Here is an 18,219-nt window from a genome sequence, read left to right on the forward strand (position 1 = left end):
GATAGCTAATGGATTTATTTAGACTAACTAAGTTCATTGGCAGAACAATTGAAAATTGAATGGGGGGTGGGGGAAGGTATGGAGGGCAACCATGGATGCCAGGGACAATGGAGGAGGAAGATGGGACATAGCAGAGGGTGGGGGATGGGGAATCAGGGATGGCAAGACAAAGGGCAGGACGTAAGAATTGGAAAATTATTTGCTGAGAACATGTATGTGGATGTGCTTGATTGAACCAATGCACAGTGTATTTTGGATGGAAAATTCATTTGTGTGTTGTGATGGTGTAAAGTGAATTAATAAAAAAAAAAAAAGAAAAAAGAAAGAAAGACATGTACCATAAGTGCGCATGGGGCCCTAAATACACGCTGTTTTTACGTAGAACCACTTGGTCCCCAAAGTCTCACTGACCTCAACTGTGTAAATATCAGGACAAGGGAGAGCCTCACATGATTAGCTTTAGTTTTAGAATGTGGAAAGTGTCCCGGCTAACCCTGCTATGCATGGGAATCTGGCCCCCTAACAGTGAAAGGAGCCCAGGGCATTGAGAGTTCAGTTAAACTCAGAAACGCTCAGCACATTCTCTCTCTTGGGAAACTCTTGGTATGGGGCAATATCATCAATCTTCTGTATCTTTAGTTCCCCTTTTCTGAGAGTGTTCCAGGCATGATCTCATCCACAGCATATCCCCTCAATAGCAGTGATGATAACTTACATTTGTTCTGTGCTCTAGACTTAAAGTGCTTTTAAGTACCCTATCTGTTCAACTATGATGGACTAAATGGTCCCATTTTACAGATGTTGAAACGGAGGTTTGTAGAAACTAAGTGACCTGTACATACAGGTGGGAAAGCTCTGGGCCTGCCATCCAGGTGTTCTAATCTGTATATACTTCTCACTGGATCTTGTTGCCTCTGACACACACACAGTAGAAGAATTTGTAACTCCCATTTGTTTTAAGGGAGACTGTGGCGCCATTTGCTCAAGTGGCTTTAACATGAGGCAGAGAGTAAGGAAGGGGAGAATCTGGGAAAGCATCCTGCTTTCAGGTCACCTGGCACCATGTCATCTTGTGCCGTAATGAGATGTAATTTCTTTGAGTAATTCCCAAACTTGAACCTTTGTCACTTTACAAACTGCTAAAATGTTCACCAAAATGACAGCTGCAGGAGGTAGATCAGAACCAAGGTCAATAACCAAGTAACCTTTTCCTTCTTAACTATATTTGTTAAAGCAACAGAAACTGACCTTGGGAATCCCCAAGACACTAAAGAGTTCATAATTTTAGACAGAGTCCAAACATCATGAGGAAGAAGAAAAATAGGGACCAGCAGTTGGCATAATGGCTATGTCACTGAACTCCTATGTAGTCGACCACGGTTCAAGTCCCAGACCCGGTGGCTTAAACTCATGCCAAGCGCATGTGCGTGCGTGCCCAAGATCCCAAGAGGAGAATGGAGGAAAAGAGATTGCCGTGTGGCCATCCCCCCTGGTGGGTGATTTTGCACTTTCTGTCTCTCTGTCTCTCTCTGTCTTTCTAGTGAGCACACGTGCCCTATAGCAAAAACCTCTCCAGAAAAAAAAAAAAAAAAAAAGAAGAAAAATAAAATCTGTCTATCACATGGGTTTGGAGTTCCCTTCTTAGCCTCTCTTACTGCCTCCACTCCTTGATGATATTTGAAAACTCCAAGCATGTGATAAACTGAAGTCCACCAAAAGCTACTTCAATCCATTTTTGGCACTTTTAAGGCTCAGATAATTGTACAAAATAGCCTGCAGTGTGAAATGCCACGGAGCTATGTAATTACAGCTGAGGTTGCCAATATTTCACATTGCTGGCGACTAGATCGCAGTGAAACAGCAGTACCAGCTCTACCTAAACCCAACGGGCAGGGTCTTGGGCTAGCTGGGCTTTGTCTTGCATATCCCAAGACAAACAGAGGCACCAGTCCTAATTAGGCTTGGATGTCCCTGGTCCTGCAGGAGCCCATCAAAACTTGGTTCCATTTGTGCCAAACCTGGTTTCTTTTCCAGGTGGAGCAACTCCTGTGTAATGATTTATTCCCATCAGAACTTGGCAGTGGGCCTTCCTTCTGTTAAAAATGTATTCCAAACAAAACTGGTTCATGAACATGTCTCCAGTTGCTCATTGGCAGAGAACAAAAAGACACGGATCTGCCTGGTGGGCTGTTCTTGTTGGTGATGTGTGTTTATTTTTCGGTTTGCATAATATACTGTTTGATGCCCCTTTTCTCAGGGCTCTTTGGCCCTTGTTTCTTGTACGCTGTTTATATCAGCTGCCTCATTCACCCACAAGTTCTCAAAAGCCCTGCCCTTCAGCCCAGGCACTCCTGATTTGCCCCTATCACCCTGAATGTCAAAGCCAGAAGTACTTAACTCACAGAAGTCTCAGATCCTGGAAATCATTGCCCACCTGGGACCACGACTAGACTGCAGCCAGGACTGCACCCCTGACCCTGACTAGAGCTCTGATTTTAGAAAAGGATCTCTTAGGAGAAGATGAAGGAAACAGGAGGAGAAGGAGGGAGAGAAAGCGAAAGGGGGGAGAGAAGGGAAAGAAAGAGGCTACAGATATTACTGTTCTGAAGCCCTGCCCCCCACCACCACCACCACTCCCTACTCCAATCTGTTTACAGACTCCAAGGTTCTGACATCCCTCTAAAATGTGTATACCTATAGTGAGGAACCGGAAGGGCTTGGGAGGGTACTTATCAATCGCCATTCTCTGACGCTTCCTTTTATGAGAAGATTCGCAGTGTGTGGTTTAAACTCAGCCCTCTGCTTTCAATGCTTATTTTGCTTCTCCTTACACATTTATAACTGGACCTGGTTTTAATAGCCTATAAGTTACTGGGAAATAATAAGTCTTGATATTGAAGACTTAATCAGTAAGGAAAAAATTATATTGTAGATCTGTATCTACTACCATAGATATATCATTAAATGAGAAAAAGCTGGCCACCAAACATGCCTGCATACACATAAATAGAAAAATATGTGAAAGAATAAACACCAAGTATTAGCAACTGTTACACAGTTAGACAACAGAGTGGGCGGATCATTTTTATTCCTTTTTCTTGCCTGCATTTTCTATATTGAAAATGTGTAGCTTTGTAATTAAAATAAAATAGAAACTTAGGGAAAAAATCAAAAGGCTGAATAGGCCTTTTTTTGTTTTTTTTTTTCGGTGACTCTGAATGTATGTATGGGCTCTGGGGTCAGCCTGCCTGGGTCCAGAACTTGTACCCTCCACTTGAATGATCTTCTCTAAGTTTGATTCCTCAACTGGAAAATAAAAAAAAATATAAACGCTAACTCTATAGAGCAATTTCAAGGGTTAAATGAGATATTCTTTGTAAAGTTATATTTTTCATAAGTGATAGTTATTCATGCATGCTTTTCTTTATGTTTAAAACTATTCAAATGTTGGACCAGCAGATGGAGTAAGGGTTACATTGTTGGACTCCCAAGTAGTTGACTCTGGTTCGTGTCCTAAACCTGGTGGCTTAAAACTAACAGTGGGCATGTGTGCATGCATGCCCAAAATTTCAAGAGGAGAGACCAGCAATGGTGTAATGGCTACATCACTGGGCTACCATGTAGTCAACCGTGACTGAGTCCCGGACCCAGTGGCTTAAACTCACACTGAGTGCATGTGCATGTGTGCCCAAAATCCTGAGAGGAGAATGAAGGAGAAGGGATTGTGGCATGGCCATCCCCTCTGGGGGTTAATTTTTTGCTTTCTGTCTCTGTCTTTCTGGTGAGCGCACATGCCCTATAGCAAAGATCTCTCAAAAATAAAAGAAAGAAAGAAAGGAAGGAAGGAAGGAAGGAAGGAAAAAAGAACACAAAATTTCAAGAGAAGACTTGAGAAGAAGAGACTGTGGGATGGCTACCCCCCCTGGGGGGATATATCTCGATAACTCGTTTTCTGTCTCTCTTTGTCTCTTTGGCAAACGCGTGTGTCCTATGCCGAAAGTCTCTCTCTTAAAAAAATAAAAACTATACAAATGCTTTTCAAAATCTTTGTATGTAGGCAGAATAGTTCTGCTGTGGAATCTGTAAACACCCCTCCTCACATGTGCAGACTCCTCATGTGCTTCCTATTACTCTCGGCTAACAAGTGCTGGCTTCTATAGCAGCGAGCACGCTTTTGAGGCCCAGTTTGCTTGCAAAGTGTCATCAAAACGAAAGAAAGGGGGAGGAAGAGAAAGGAAGTCGATTATGTCCCTCTTAATCTGGGCAGGTTGACCTGTGTTGGAATTAATCATTGGAAGACACGGTAATGAATAGTTTGCTTTCACGATCAATATGGGGCAGATGAGAAGACTTTCCTCTGCAACAGCTTTCCATTTTCTTTCTTAACTATGCTAATGCTCTCTGAGAAACAGTAACTGATTCTCCCCTCTGCATGCTATGCTCACCATGCAAGGTAAATACGCTAGCCCACTGTAAGCCTCTGCGGGGACACACTTGGTTCCCCTCTGAAGAGGGCCATTTAGTTGCCTACTCCTTTAGAAGGAACAGTCTGCTCTTATTTGGTTCAGACTCTCTCTTTCCTTTTCTCTCTTCTGGTGGTCCATGGCAGGCTTAACTCCCACTCAAGAGAAATTAAATGGAGTCACACATTTCATCTGTAGACTGGTCTTACATATCAGCTCTCACTATCAGCTGACTCAGCCCAGCCCTAATAACTAGTTTTGATAACTACAGTTTTGTCCTGTTCCTAAAAGCCAGCCATTTCCTTACCCTGGTACCCAAGGAATGCTGCCTACTCAGTAGCCAGAGTGTCACTCTCTGTCAAGAGCCTTCCCAGTGCAATCTGAACATTCTCCACCTTGGTTCTCTGAACACCACTGTCTCCTGGATACCCAGCTTCCGAGTAGCCCCTATTCCCAGGAGGGACGCACCATTACTCTGTTGGCTTTCCTTGGTTCTGACTAATCGAAATGGCTGACCATCTATTCTGTAATGTTTAACCTTTAGATGATGCTTGTCAGTACCTGCAGGACCTGTCCCTTTGGCACCTGGCCATCTCCAAGGACAAGCTTACTCTCTTCTACATAGTGAAGCAGACCACAGCAGGCTGAGTCCTGAGAGAGGACAGTGTGGTATTTGCTCACTTAGCCTGGAAGGGAATGAAGTTTAGATATATTCCATCACTGGCCACTGGCACTAACACATCATCACTTGCTGCTGCAGAGCCACCGTTTACCAAGCATCTCCTATGAATCAAATCCTCCAGCAGCCACTTACCACACGTTATTTCTAACTCTCACATCACTCTTCTGTGCAAGGTGTTACTATCATTTTATAGAAAAGGACACTGAGGCTCAGAGACATTAAGTGGTTGTCACAGGTCCAAGGCCTCAAATGGAGAGAACAGACTAACTCCAAATGCTACATTTTTCTTCACGGCAATGTATGTCCCAATAGATGAGAAATCATGAGCTCAGGGGGTACCAAGGGGATGGACTTTGGAAGAATAGGAGCTTAAATTAGTAATGGTGTGACCTTGACAAAAGGTGAAAAGAAAGAGATAAAATAATTTTCCGGGCTGGGCCAAGTACAGTACATTATTTTGTGCTAGAAATAGAAGTGAAGACTCAGGCCTGACATGGCTAAGCCAATTCTTAATTAGGCCAAATTCCAATGCGAGCAGAGCAGTTGTCACCATGATTGGCACAAGTATGTCACATAAGCTAGAGGTTAGGCAGAGAAAGGAGAAGGTAATAATAGTGTTCCCAGAGGTCTGGGCCCACACAGACCTTTTGGATTAAAAAAATGTTATAGAAGGTAATGAAGGTGGCCCTGTAGTCCAAGGGAAGTCTTGAAGACAAGGTGGGGAAAAGTATCACTCAGAGGTCCTATGGCCACAGTGCTAATGTACAGTTAGCTGTCTGAGGGAGGACCCAGCTTGAAACACAGAAAAAAGACTAGGAATTGGTTCTGGGATGGAAATAATGAACTCCCCAGGCCTGACCCCCAATACACCCAAAGTTCTTTTGAATCAAGAGACTCTAGAGCAAGGTGGTGGGAAGGCTGGACTCTGGAGACAAGCTATCAGGGCTTGAATTGCAGCTCTATCACTTATTAGCTCTGTCCATTTGAATCGATTCTTATTTTTTAATTTGCTAGAGGAACATGCACAAGAGAAAGAGAAAGAGAGAGAAAGCACATACCACGGGGAATGGTCAAGCCACAACCCCTTCTCCTCCATTTCCCCCTCCTCCTCTCAGGATTTTGTGCTTGCACACACACGTACCTGGTGTGTTTCTCAAGTCACTGAATCAGGACTCAACTCACACAGTTAGCCATGTGGGATCCAGCTGCCTTAACCACCATGCCACAGGATGGCCCAAGCTGACTGTTTAACTGCTTTGCCTTATATTGCTTATCCGTAAATGGAAATGAGAAATATCTAACTCATGGGCTGTTGTGAGGATTAAATGAGTTAGCATAAGAATAATAATTAGAACAGGGCATATACATAATACATAGAAAATACTAAGTAGGTGTTATTTCTAGTATCACTATTGTTATTAGGACCACCTCAACAGGGAAGAGAAAAAAGATGCAGTCAGTGAACATGATATAGTGAATCCAAAGAAGTTTGGGACTAGATGAGTTATATTGGACTTGAAATCAATATTCTGAATACAAAATCAGTAGATTTCATCTACTTTACTTTTTGTTTTGTTGTTGCTTTTAAGATCCTATTGAAAAAGGCCAATCTCATCCACTAGTTAAAAAAGGAAAGTTTTAATATGGCAAAAAGGCCTTCACATTTCAGCTAACAAAGTGAGAAGGTTAAATCCTTTCCTGGTCATCAGGCCCAGTGTGATGGGGACAATCCCACCAGGAAAATTAAAAGGACTGGTAAAATGGACTTAGTAAGGATTGCCATTTCCTCTCATCAAATGTAGCTTCCTATAACCTCATGAGAAATAAAGCGTCTTAAGAACTCATTCAAAATTTGACTGAAAAAAAAAAAAAAAGCCTCTCCCAGAGTGCCACATCCTGGTCTGGCGCAAGCCAGGATGACTGCAGCTCAGGGCAGTCTCACTAATTATATCAGGATGGTACTCAGGTTCCAGGTGATATGTTTCTGGAGCCTGTGTTCTCATAAATTTTGCTCTAATCCACTTCTCTTCCATTTATCATTTTTTAGAGAGAGAGATTTTTTTTTTGCTATAGGATGCGTGCGTGTGCCAGAGAGACAGACAGAAAGTGAGAAATCACCCCCTAGGGGGATGACCACACCACAATCTCTTCTCCTCTATTCTCCTCTCAGGATCTTGGGTACACATGCATATGCACCTGGCATTTTTTCTTAAAAGAATTATTTATTTATTTTTATTTATTCATTCATTTATTTTAATTTTACCAGAGAGAGAGAGATACAGAGAAAGAGAGAAAGTGAGAAAGCAAGCCACCAGGTCCGGAACTCAAATCATCGTCAGCCATGTGGGCATGCCCAGCTCCTTAACTACCATGCCACCGGCTGGGCCCCACCACCCAGCATATTTTAAGCCACCGGGTCTGGAACTCAAACCACAATCAACTACATGGAAATCCAGCTATGTAACCATTACATCATCTCATGGTCTCCCATTCATCATTCTTAAGTTGCAAGAAATTTCAGAAATCATCCACCTTGACATTTACTCAACAAAAGAATCCCCCCACACCACTCATGTGTTTCTCAAGTGCCAACTGAACACCAGGCTTGCTGTGCTAGGCAGTAGACCAAAAAGATTAATAACACAAAATTCTTGCTCTGGGGAAGGTCACAGTCCAGCCAGGGATTCAAGATAGTGTAAAACTGATTAAGACACTGTCTGATAACTGTCATAATAGTTAAAGGTCAAGGTTCTTCAGAGTTTAGGTACAGCCTATACTTTTTGAGTTTTCTAGAATGATTTCCACCACTAGAACTCTATGTTCCCTCCACTGTAATTAATTTTATTTACAGTGTAACACAATTTCCAGGAGATGCAGGGAGTTTGATGGCTCTAATCATTAACATTAGTTTTCCTTGAGCCAGAACTGGAATATCATACCAGAACAGCATTTTCCATTTCTTCTACCTGATGGAGCAGATTGTGTCCTTTCCAGTAACATGATGGCTACTTTCTGCATTCCTTTTACCTTTTTATTATTTCCCTATATTGTTCACTATCCTCAGGTAGGAAACTTTGCAAATTTTGCATAGATGTGAAATATCCTGATATACTTTAGCCCCTCCAATTAGAATAAGTTCTTTAAACAAAGAATTCTTTTCTATTGCCACTTAGTAGTTGTGAGCTCAATATCCACGTTTCAGGAATGTTTACTAAACCTATCTAGTTCTATTAAAATTTTAAGTGCACTACTTGTCACGCATACCTTTTAATGGTTTACAGAAAAAAGAAGCTAAAAACATCATTTGTAATCCATAACCTTGGCATTTTTCTATCTAAGGTGCTCAAAGAGTATTTTCCTCACAAGGTGCTTCTTTCTTTATTGTTTGTGTGGTGCCAGACTTACCTGGCTTTACTGGTATAGTTTTCTCCCTCCACTTCAAAATTCACTCAAACCCTTCTATATAGATCAGTAAGCTTTCTGCCAATATATACCCTTCCCAATCTTTACAAAATGCACACCATTCCTTGCCAGAAGTCCATCATCCTCACTGTCTGTAGAATGCAGTAAAAAAAAAAAAAAAGTTTCTCAAGGCCTCCTTTTTCATTGTCACTGTTGTCACATGAAACAAGAGATTAAAACACCACCTGTGCTTTTGAATCTTTCAGTTTGTTACTCAGAACTTTAAAATCACTAGGAATGCAGCCTTAATTTCTCTTAAATGTGCCATTTGCTCCTCGCAGGAAGCAGCAAAAGTGGAGGCCGATTCACCAGCTTGCTAAGAGGCTCGTAGCAGGCTCTCTAGAATATCTGGGATACTGACTCTACCCTCTCTCAATTTTCCACATCATATTTATACAAAGGACTTGTTAAAAGCTCTGGTTAGGGCTAGCAGGTGGTATGGTGGTTAAAGCACTGGATCCCATATGGTTAACTTCATGGTTCAGGTCCCAGACCCGGTGGCCTGAAAAACATGCTAGGAATGGGTGCATGTGTATTCAAAGTCCCAAGAGGAGAATAGAGAAGGGATTTGACATGGCTATCCCCTTTGTGGGATGATTTCTCACTTTCCCTTTCTCGCTGTCTCTCTCTGGCAAGTATATGTGCCTTGTGGCAAACAAACAACTCTGGTTGAATTTTATCCACATGTATAGCAATTTTCTTATTCCCGAAAGTGGTCATGAGACCCCCGCCCTCATGCCAGCAACTTCTCCCTAGTTCTCCACGGAGGGAATGTCTTGAATCCACCCCTAAGGAAAAACTGTTACATAAGATTCAAAGGGTAAATTTCTTTATTTCTCTGTTGCTTCTCATTCTACTTGCCCACTTCATGACATTAATATCTCTGCATTTGCCTGGCTTTCGTCCTATTTTTTTTCCATCTGCCCAAGAACCTTTCATCCTTGCTGAGAAGCTGGAGTGTGAAGTACATCTATTTAAGCACTCTCACCTTTTCCTTCTGCTTGCATTTGCGGCTGCTATAACTGGTCATGTCAGGCAAGAAGAGAAAGATGGAACTTAGTCCAAAGGTCACTGCGCCATCCCTAGGTAGGCATATTTATGGGACTGCCCCACGAGCTAGCTGTCACTAGAAGTGCTCCTTGAAAGGCCCTAAAAGAGCAAAGTTCGTGTCTCCTCTCTTACTACGCATTTTCTTAGAGGTGTAGATTATGTTTCATGGATGTTTTTTCCCTAGATTGTGGGTTCCTCAAGACAGAAACTGCGAATCTCTTTACTTTTCCACAGTGTCCAACATGGAGACTTGCTGGGACACGGAAACTGAAGAGCATATTGTCCAAGTCTGAGGATACAGGCTTTTGATCTCTATGGATTACCCTATCCAATTTGCCTTTGGTACTCCAGTAGGTTTGCTGATTATCTTTGAATGTCTTTTGATTATTTCTGATGAGCAAGGTACACAGAATGTTTTCCCTATATTTTCACCGCAAGACTCAAAATGATTTTTTAAGAGGTTTAGTCAAGTTTGAGAAAAAAAGAAACAAAAAACAAAGGTCAGATAAGAAAACAACTAATTGAATGAAGTGTGTAATTATATCTATATTTTTTCATTTCTCTAAATCTTTCTTTAAATGGTCTGTGCTTTCAAAAATGCTGTGGTGGGAACCAGCAGTTAGCATAATGGCTATGTCGCTGGACTCCCACGTAGTCGACCGCGGTTCGTGTCCCGGATCCGGTGGCTTAAAACTCACGCCGGGCGCGTGTGCATGCGTGCCCAAGATCCCGAGAGGAGAATGGAGGAGAAGGGATTGTGGCGTGACCATCCCCCCTGGGGGGTGATTTCTCGCTTTCTGTCTCTATGTCTCTCTCTGTCTGTCTGGCGAGCACACGCGCCCTACAGGGAAAATCTCTCCAAAAAAAGAAAAAAATGCTGTGGTAATGCTACTTAATATGCTAGCTGCTTAAATGTGATTTGGTGCTTTGAGACTTTAGATAATATATATTTGAATGTAAATGTTTGCTGATTCTTCACTAAGTTAGCTTACAGAAAGTCTGCCTTTTCAGATAATGAGCTCATAAAGCCGACCACTAACAGAGCAGGCACAGCTGCTAGCTAAAGCACAGGCCCTTAGAACTCTCTTCTCAAGTAATAGGAACCATCTCAGGACACGAACACAGTTCCACGTTCTGTTCCACTACCTGGGCAGACGTGGACACATCTATCTCCTGATGGCTATGGTATTATGGGAAATGACTCCATCTCTTACTTATTTATGCTCCTGATGACACCTAATGAGCACAAAAAAAAGTCCCTTGTAAAACTATTTTATTCTGTAGCCTAAGTCATTTTGTCTGATTCTAGGCCACCTGCATCAAGTACAAGCATCAAGTACAAGTCTTTTCTTGTATCCTCTATCTGGAGAAAGGAGTGAGTTATGGAGCAGCCCAGCATTCTGGAATTGTTAATCCACATGGGAAAACCAATTCTGACTACAATGAAGGCATTTTGACACAAGGACCTAGAGGGGCTTCCACCAAGGGCCCAGGTCTTCTATCTGAGCACACACCACCTTAGTAGCTTGGACTAGAAAGATCTGTAGACACAGGTCTCCCTGGTGCATTCCCTGCCCTAGGCCACTGAACCGGCATACTTGGGTGCCTCCCCAGTGAGGCTGTGATGACTGGCACCGTTCCCTGGTAGGCTCGACTTCTACTTCGCTATTCAAAGAGTGCCATCTGCAGGATGAACTGAGGACTCGTCCACACTTAATTCATTTCCTTCAAATGACTTAAAGAATTGGTTTTTATTTTTTTTCAAGAGCTATTAAATATAAAACTTAAAGTTTAATGACAAGGGATTGCTACGTTAATTCTTCACAAATACCGCCTATGCCTATCTTAGTACTTGCCTTAAATGTCTTTATCTTAAAGAGTGGCCAGTGGTAAGAACCACAGGCATCCCCAACTATCCCAAGAGTGGAGATGTATCTGTTTAGGGCCTTTCCCCTGCCTCAACATCACCCTGTGGGTAGCCATTTTTTTCTGCTTCAGGGTTTGCCCTTCCTTGAAGAAGGGCAAATTTCCCGAAGTGGTAGCAGATGCAATAGCTCTCCTTCTGCTTTGATTCAAGACAATTTTTTGAAATTGAACTTAGAATGAGTGTTCAGATTCCCCTCCTCATATCAGCTTTAAGCCAAAGAATCGCAAAATGGTAAAGTTGAAAAAGGTTCCCCCACTGACTCATCACTTTCCTTAGGGTCATAAGTGACTCCCAACCCTCCTACTCCACAATGTATGTGACTCTTTTCCTGTGCTTATATCATAAACACCTATCCGACACATCAAAGAACAAGAATTTCCATGCCTTGGCTTCTGTTACTGCTCTTCTGACTAACTCAAAATTTTTCTGATTCCTAAATAAATCTATTCCTTTCTTCCCTTTCTTGCTTTCACTTAATCCAGAGCAGAAGGAAAAGAAAATAATGAGCTGTTTCCTGTCTGGATCACCCCAGAGCATGGTGATCACACTGCACAGAACAAAGCAGTCTGAGGCAGGCTGCTACTGGCAATCAATCTGCCTTCATTGTGGTGGGAACCACACTCATGTGGACCAAAAATTCTAGGATGTAAGGTAATTCCACAATCCACTCCTTTCCCAGAGTAGAAACAAAGGGAAAAAAGAGAAAAGACAGGATTAACTTCACACTATAAGATCCATCTCTAGAGGCCTATTTGCAGGGTGATTGATGGCATTGTGACTATTGGCTCAAGTGTTCCCTTCGTGTTCTACATCAGCCCTTCTCCTTCATAGAGGAAACACTCTTCTATAAAAGCATGAGCCTTTTGGAAGTTAGAACTCCAAAAGTTAAACTCCTTTCTCTTTCAAAAAGATACAGTCTTCTTTTTTTTTTTTTTTTTTTTTTTTTTTTTTTTTAAGTTTTTGCTATAGGGCACATATGCTTACTGGAAATATACAGAGAGATAGAAAAGGTAAAGTGAGAAATGCCTCCCCCCCCTCTCCTCCCCAGGAGGCATGGCCATGCCACAATCCCTTCTTCTTCAGTCTCCTCTCAGGATTTTGAGCACATATGCATATGAACTCAGCATGATTTTCAAGCTGCAAGGTCCAGGACTTGAACTGTGGAGTCAATCATGTGGAATCCAGCACCTTAACCTCCACCCACCTGATGGCCCCTAAAAGATACAGTTTTATCAGAAAACAGAGGAAGGGAGATGCAAATCATATCAATGGGTGATTGATTGGCAGGGCCAGAGAAAAGGCATAATGGATGTCAGACAGAATGGTTCCAATAGCATCATGCACTCCCCTAATGCTCACTCTTTGTTTTGAACTTTCTGTGAACAGTGGACACTTCATAATGAATTTTACACCTAGCTCCTATACCTTGATAAGAAGGGAAAGCATGGAATTAAAATGAGAACATGACTCTGAAGTCCTACAGACCTGCTTGGGTTTGAATCCCAGCACATCCACTGAAAGCTGGATGACTTGACACATTGAAGATCTCTGTGAGTGTGGGTGCTGTCTTCTATTAAAAAAAAAAGGCTAATCCCATCTATCATTTAGGGTTGATATGACATACAATATATAATGAAATAAAAATATCTAATAAATGGGTCTAGTCTGGGAGCCAGATGGTGGGGTAGCAGTAAAATGTGAAGCTCTGCCAGACTGACCCATCTGGGAGGGTTCTGGATTTGCACCTGGAGAGCTCCCTGAATATGATGAACATGCACATGCCCATGATCGGGGGCTGGATGAGGATGGGATGGATCACAGCATTAAGACCTGTTGGGGTGCCATCTCTCCAATTCTGTCACTCTTGCTCATGGAAAAGCAAATAAATAAACTTTTTTAAAGTTTCTATTTTTCTTTAGTGTACATTTAAGTTAATGTGTCTCTGCTGCTAATGAAAAGGCACTGTCCCACACCAGAAGAATATCAGGCATCAATGAGAAGGTAGAGGAGCGGTTAAGAGAAAGGGTTGGGGTGACTTAATTATAAAAACACACAAAAACAACAAGCCCCTCATAGGCTTATAACCAAGGCTGTTATTGCCTATAACTCTACAGCAGGAAAAAGCAAAGAGGGCTTAACTGGGTCAGGGCTGCAGGTTCTTTGGGGATGTGCTTAAATGAGGAGAGGCTGAACCATAGCACAGTCCAGTGGCAAAACACAGCAACATTATAGGATGAATCTACTCAAATGGATCATGACAGGTATCGTGACCTCACTCTTAGCAGACGGGATGCCTGTGGCCCTCTCCCATCCTTTGCACTGTAACAGTCTGGAGAGGCACCCAGGATGCCTGGTCACCTAGCTATTTGGGATCTGTGCTACATCTTGTTCATCAGAAAGTGAACTGTGACCTGTGCCTGTATTATTTTGGCAAAGTCCAGCTCATTCTGTAGACGGTCCTTACATGGCTGAGACTTTAAAGAGTTGTGGCAAATATACACAACATAAAACGGACCATTTTAATTATCTTTAAAAGAAAGTACATTTGTGTTACTGTGCTACCATCACCACAGAACATCTCCAGAACTCTTCAGCTGCAAAACTGAAACTCTGTACACATTAATCAGTAACTCCCTTCCTTTCTTCCCAGTGCTGGCAACCGCTATTCTACTTTTGCTCTTTACCCTACTCTTGAATTGGCTATTGTAGGTGCTCTAGGTATAAACGGAATCATACATTAGAATCTGGTTTATTTCATAATGTCTTCAGAGTTAAGATAATGAAGTTAAGATAAAAAATTTTTTTAATTAAAAAATTCACGATAGTGTGTATGCATGCATGAGAGAAAGAGAAAAGAGAGTGACAGAGACTGTCCCCCCAACAAGGTCTGGTTGTGCCACGATTTCCTTTTCCCAGCACCTTGAGTACTCATTTACATGCCTGGTGTGTTTCAGGTTGACCAGGTGAGGAGTCTGAACTGCAGTTGGCCATGTGGTTTCCAGTACTGCAGTCTGGTATGCTACCAGTTGTGCCACAAAGGATAGGCCAAGGATAAAATCTTTAAGGTAGAGACTCTAAACAAATCTTTTTATATAGTTCTACTATTAGACAAGTGGTCCGAGCCTCTCATACAGCATCTCGTTGCAATTAGAAAACAGTGCCGTTTTTAGATCAGATATTCAGTTCAGCCAAAAGACTACTTGAAACTACAGACTAAATATTGTGGAAATCGTTGTGCCAAGGCACATTCTCTGGGTACATTCAGCCCTGTAGGTGCACGGCTAGTGAACAGGTGTCATCTCTTTACAGGCCCTGGAAGGGAATATACTGCAGCTTTGCAAGCAGAGCTAGGGCTGATTTTCAGCTCCTACTCCCCAGCAGTGACAATAGTCAGCACCAGTTCTAACAATGTCACTGCCTCCTGCCAGCACCACCTTGTGGCCAAGGCAAGATTTTTTCTGTAGATCATAAACTTAGTCTATTTACCACTCAGCTAGTGATCCAAGAGGAGACAAAAGTCTTCTTGTGTCAGGCAGGAAAGGAGCCCAGTAGCCACAGGCGAGACATGCCCTACCACCTGCCAAAGCCATGGCTCTGGTCACACTCACTGGCAGTACATTTGTGCAAGTGCACACTCATACCCACCCCTCCTCTCTCACCCCCACACACTCACACACAACTTCTCACCTGAGCCACTTCTTCGAAGTCATCATGCCTCTTCTGCAGGGCGCGGGCTCGATGTAGGGACTTCCCAACCCCAGTGTGTTTGCTGAGAAAGGCCTCACCATGATTTTCAATCCAGTCCAAAACCTGGTCAAAAAGAAAGACAGAAATAATGACTTGCTGGCGAAAGGAAAGACATATGACATGTGCACCTGCTAGAGTCCTACTTCTGCTCATCCCATCACAAAGCAGCAGTCCAGATGGAAATATTCCATCCACTGTGAATAGAGGAATCTCATTACTGTCACTGGCAATATGACGGTCCCACCCTTAATAACATTCAACTCATCCTCTTTGATCTCCAGAATATCATCTTATTCCTTTTTTAGTTATTTTAACTAAAGCCTATATATATGCTTTTTTTTTTTAGAGATTTCTCCTACAGGGTGCATGCACTCACCTGAGAGACAGAGAGAGACGGAGACAGAAAGTGAGAAATCAACCCCCAGGAGGGATGGCCACACCACAAGCCCTTTTTCTCCAATCTCCTGTTGGGATTTTGGGCACACAAGCACATGCGCCTAACATGAATTTTTAAGCTGCCAGGTCCAGAACTCAAACTGCAGTCAGCTACATGGGAGTCTGGTGACATAACCATTAAGCCATCTGCTGGTCCCTATTAATTCATTTTTTAAAACAAGCTACACAGATCATCAGACACAGTTTAAGCCCCTCACATGACTTCTTCCCAAGTCACATAAAGTCAGATGCATTGGCAGGAAATGAGGCAGTGGCAGGTCAGGCAGTACCTTGGCCCTCACCACTCATTCCATGCTCCACCATAAAAATAGAACAGCAACCAGTCATCAGATCCTTCCTCCTCATGCTCCTGGGACACCCTTCCTAATCCGGAGAGTAAAATCCAGGGTACCCTGCTCCCCAGCTAGACACTCAAGATAGCTGATTAGTAGGCCTCCTTTGGCTTTTTTTTCCCACGTGTTTAATATCTATGATTCTCTTAGGAAGCAATAGATACTCTCTGTTCTTCTAGGCTTAAGAGCTAATGATTCGGTTTCAAGATATTTTCCTTGATGTTTAGAGAAGTTGGAACAGAGTGGTTAGAATAATGGAGAGATGAGTCAGGGGATACTGAGGAGAGGAGGAAGCAGGTTTTCCTGAGGGGGTGAATGGAAAACCCCTTAGTAAAAGCTTTGAAAGGAAGGGAGGACTAAAGCCTTTAACATCCACTTTGTGTTCTCACAGATGGTGAACATGAGTGCATCCTAGGGAAAAGGGAAGCAGTTCATCTTTTGGTCTCTGAAGAGTTGGCACTCAATAAATCAGGTGGCCATAATTAAATCAGAATTATAGTATAGACACACCTGTTACAGATCCTGCCAATATTCAACTGGTCCCACTCCACTTCTGCCATATTAACCATTAACTATAAACATTTGATTAATGATGTACCAGTCTTCTCAGATTTTAAAAGAACTTTTAAAAAATGATTTAGATGAACTAGGTATGTTTAAAAAGGCTGATTTAATTCATTCCTCTGTTTTTTTTTTTTGTTTTTGTTTTTGTTTTTTATTTTCACACAGATTGCCCCATGGCAAGTGCTGGTAGAAGAAAACATCCCATAGATTACAGGCATGGGAGTTCTGGCTGTAGAAAATACAGCTTTTGGCTTCACTTCCATTGACATTTGGGATAAATTAATGCCTGCGATGAGCAAAGTATGGGAGTTGTCCAAGTTTTCAGTAACAGAACCACAAAGCTCACACCAAGATGGTGTTAGTTCAGAGAAAGGTGCATATGAATACAAAAAATGAGGTTTAGCAAATATCCAATTAACAAAGATAAAAAGTCAAATAATTGCCCATTACAATAAAGAGAACCCCCCCATATGACCTCTTATCTAAATATTAGGTATGGAGATTTAAAACACTCTGTAATATATTCTGGAGATACACACACACACAGAAAGAGAGAGAGAAAGAGAGAGAGATGGGGAGACTATATATATAAATTCGAATATTGTAGAGGCATATCGGTGAAAAGGAATTGCAGTAATACTGGATTTTTACATTTTGCTAATATTGAAAGGCAAAACCAAAAGGAACTCTACATGTTTTTTCTTAGAAGAGTCTATATTTCTCTAGAATTACTTATGGTGAAATTTCAACCAAAAAAAAATCATATGAAAGTGCATTTTTTCTTGGCTTGTGAAAATTAGATCCTACATTTCTGTATCACAAAGGGAGTTGGGACAAACTAGATTTAAAAAAATAAAGAAAGAAAACAACCTCGGGGACCAGTACAAGGTGTAATATTTACGTTGCTGGACTCCCACATAGACAACTGTGATTTGAGTCCCAGGTCTGATGGTTAAAACCCACGCTGGGCATGTGCATGTGAGTGCCAAGATCCTGAGAAGAGAATGGTGGAGAAGAGATTGTGGCATGGCCATCCCCCGTGTGTGTGTGCGGGAGGGGGAGGGGTTATTTCTTGTTTTCTGTCTCTCTGGTGAGCACAAGTGCAAAAATCTCTCTCTCAAAAAAAGAGCAGTCTCATTTATAATAACTACAAAAAAAAAAAAAAACCCAAATACTAAAGTCATTTTTCATGGAAATAGAAAAAAATTATAAAATGTGTATGGAACCACAAAATACTCCAAATATACAAAGCAAAAACCAATAAAATCTTAAGCAAAAGCAATAAATCTGGAGGCACCACACTATTGGATTTGAACATATACTGAAAAGCTAAAATAAACAAAACAGCATGGTACTGGCATGAAAACAGACACATAGACCAATGAAAAAGAAGAGAGAACTCAGAAATAAGTTCACATATATTCTTGACAAAGATGCTGAGACTATTCATTGGAGGAAAGTGATCTCTTCAACAAATGGTTTTGAGAAAATTTGATACCCATTTGCTGAAGAATGAAACTAGACCCATATCACTCA

At 41.9% G+C, this 18,219-nt stretch overlaps 1 protein-coding gene across 1 annotated transcript in view; it reads right to left on the reverse strand.

Moving 5' to 3' along the window:
* Positions 1-18,219, reverse strand: part of KALRN (kalirin RhoGEF kinase) — a 681,131-nt gene that overhangs the window by 391,487 nt on the left and 271,425 nt on the right. Inside the window, 1 exon segment of the mRNA XM_006154563.3 lies at positions 15,272-15,459. Coding sequence (XP_006154625.1) covers positions 15,272-15,459 — 188 coding nt within the window.

Source organism: Tupaia chinensis, unplaced genomic scaffold (genome assembly GCF_000334495.1).
Source record: "Tupaia chinensis unplaced genomic scaffold, TupChi_1.0 Scaffold000415_1, whole genome shotgun sequence".
Classification (NCBI taxonomy): domain Eukaryota; kingdom Metazoa; phylum Chordata; class Mammalia; order Scandentia; family Tupaiidae; genus Tupaia; species Tupaia belangeri.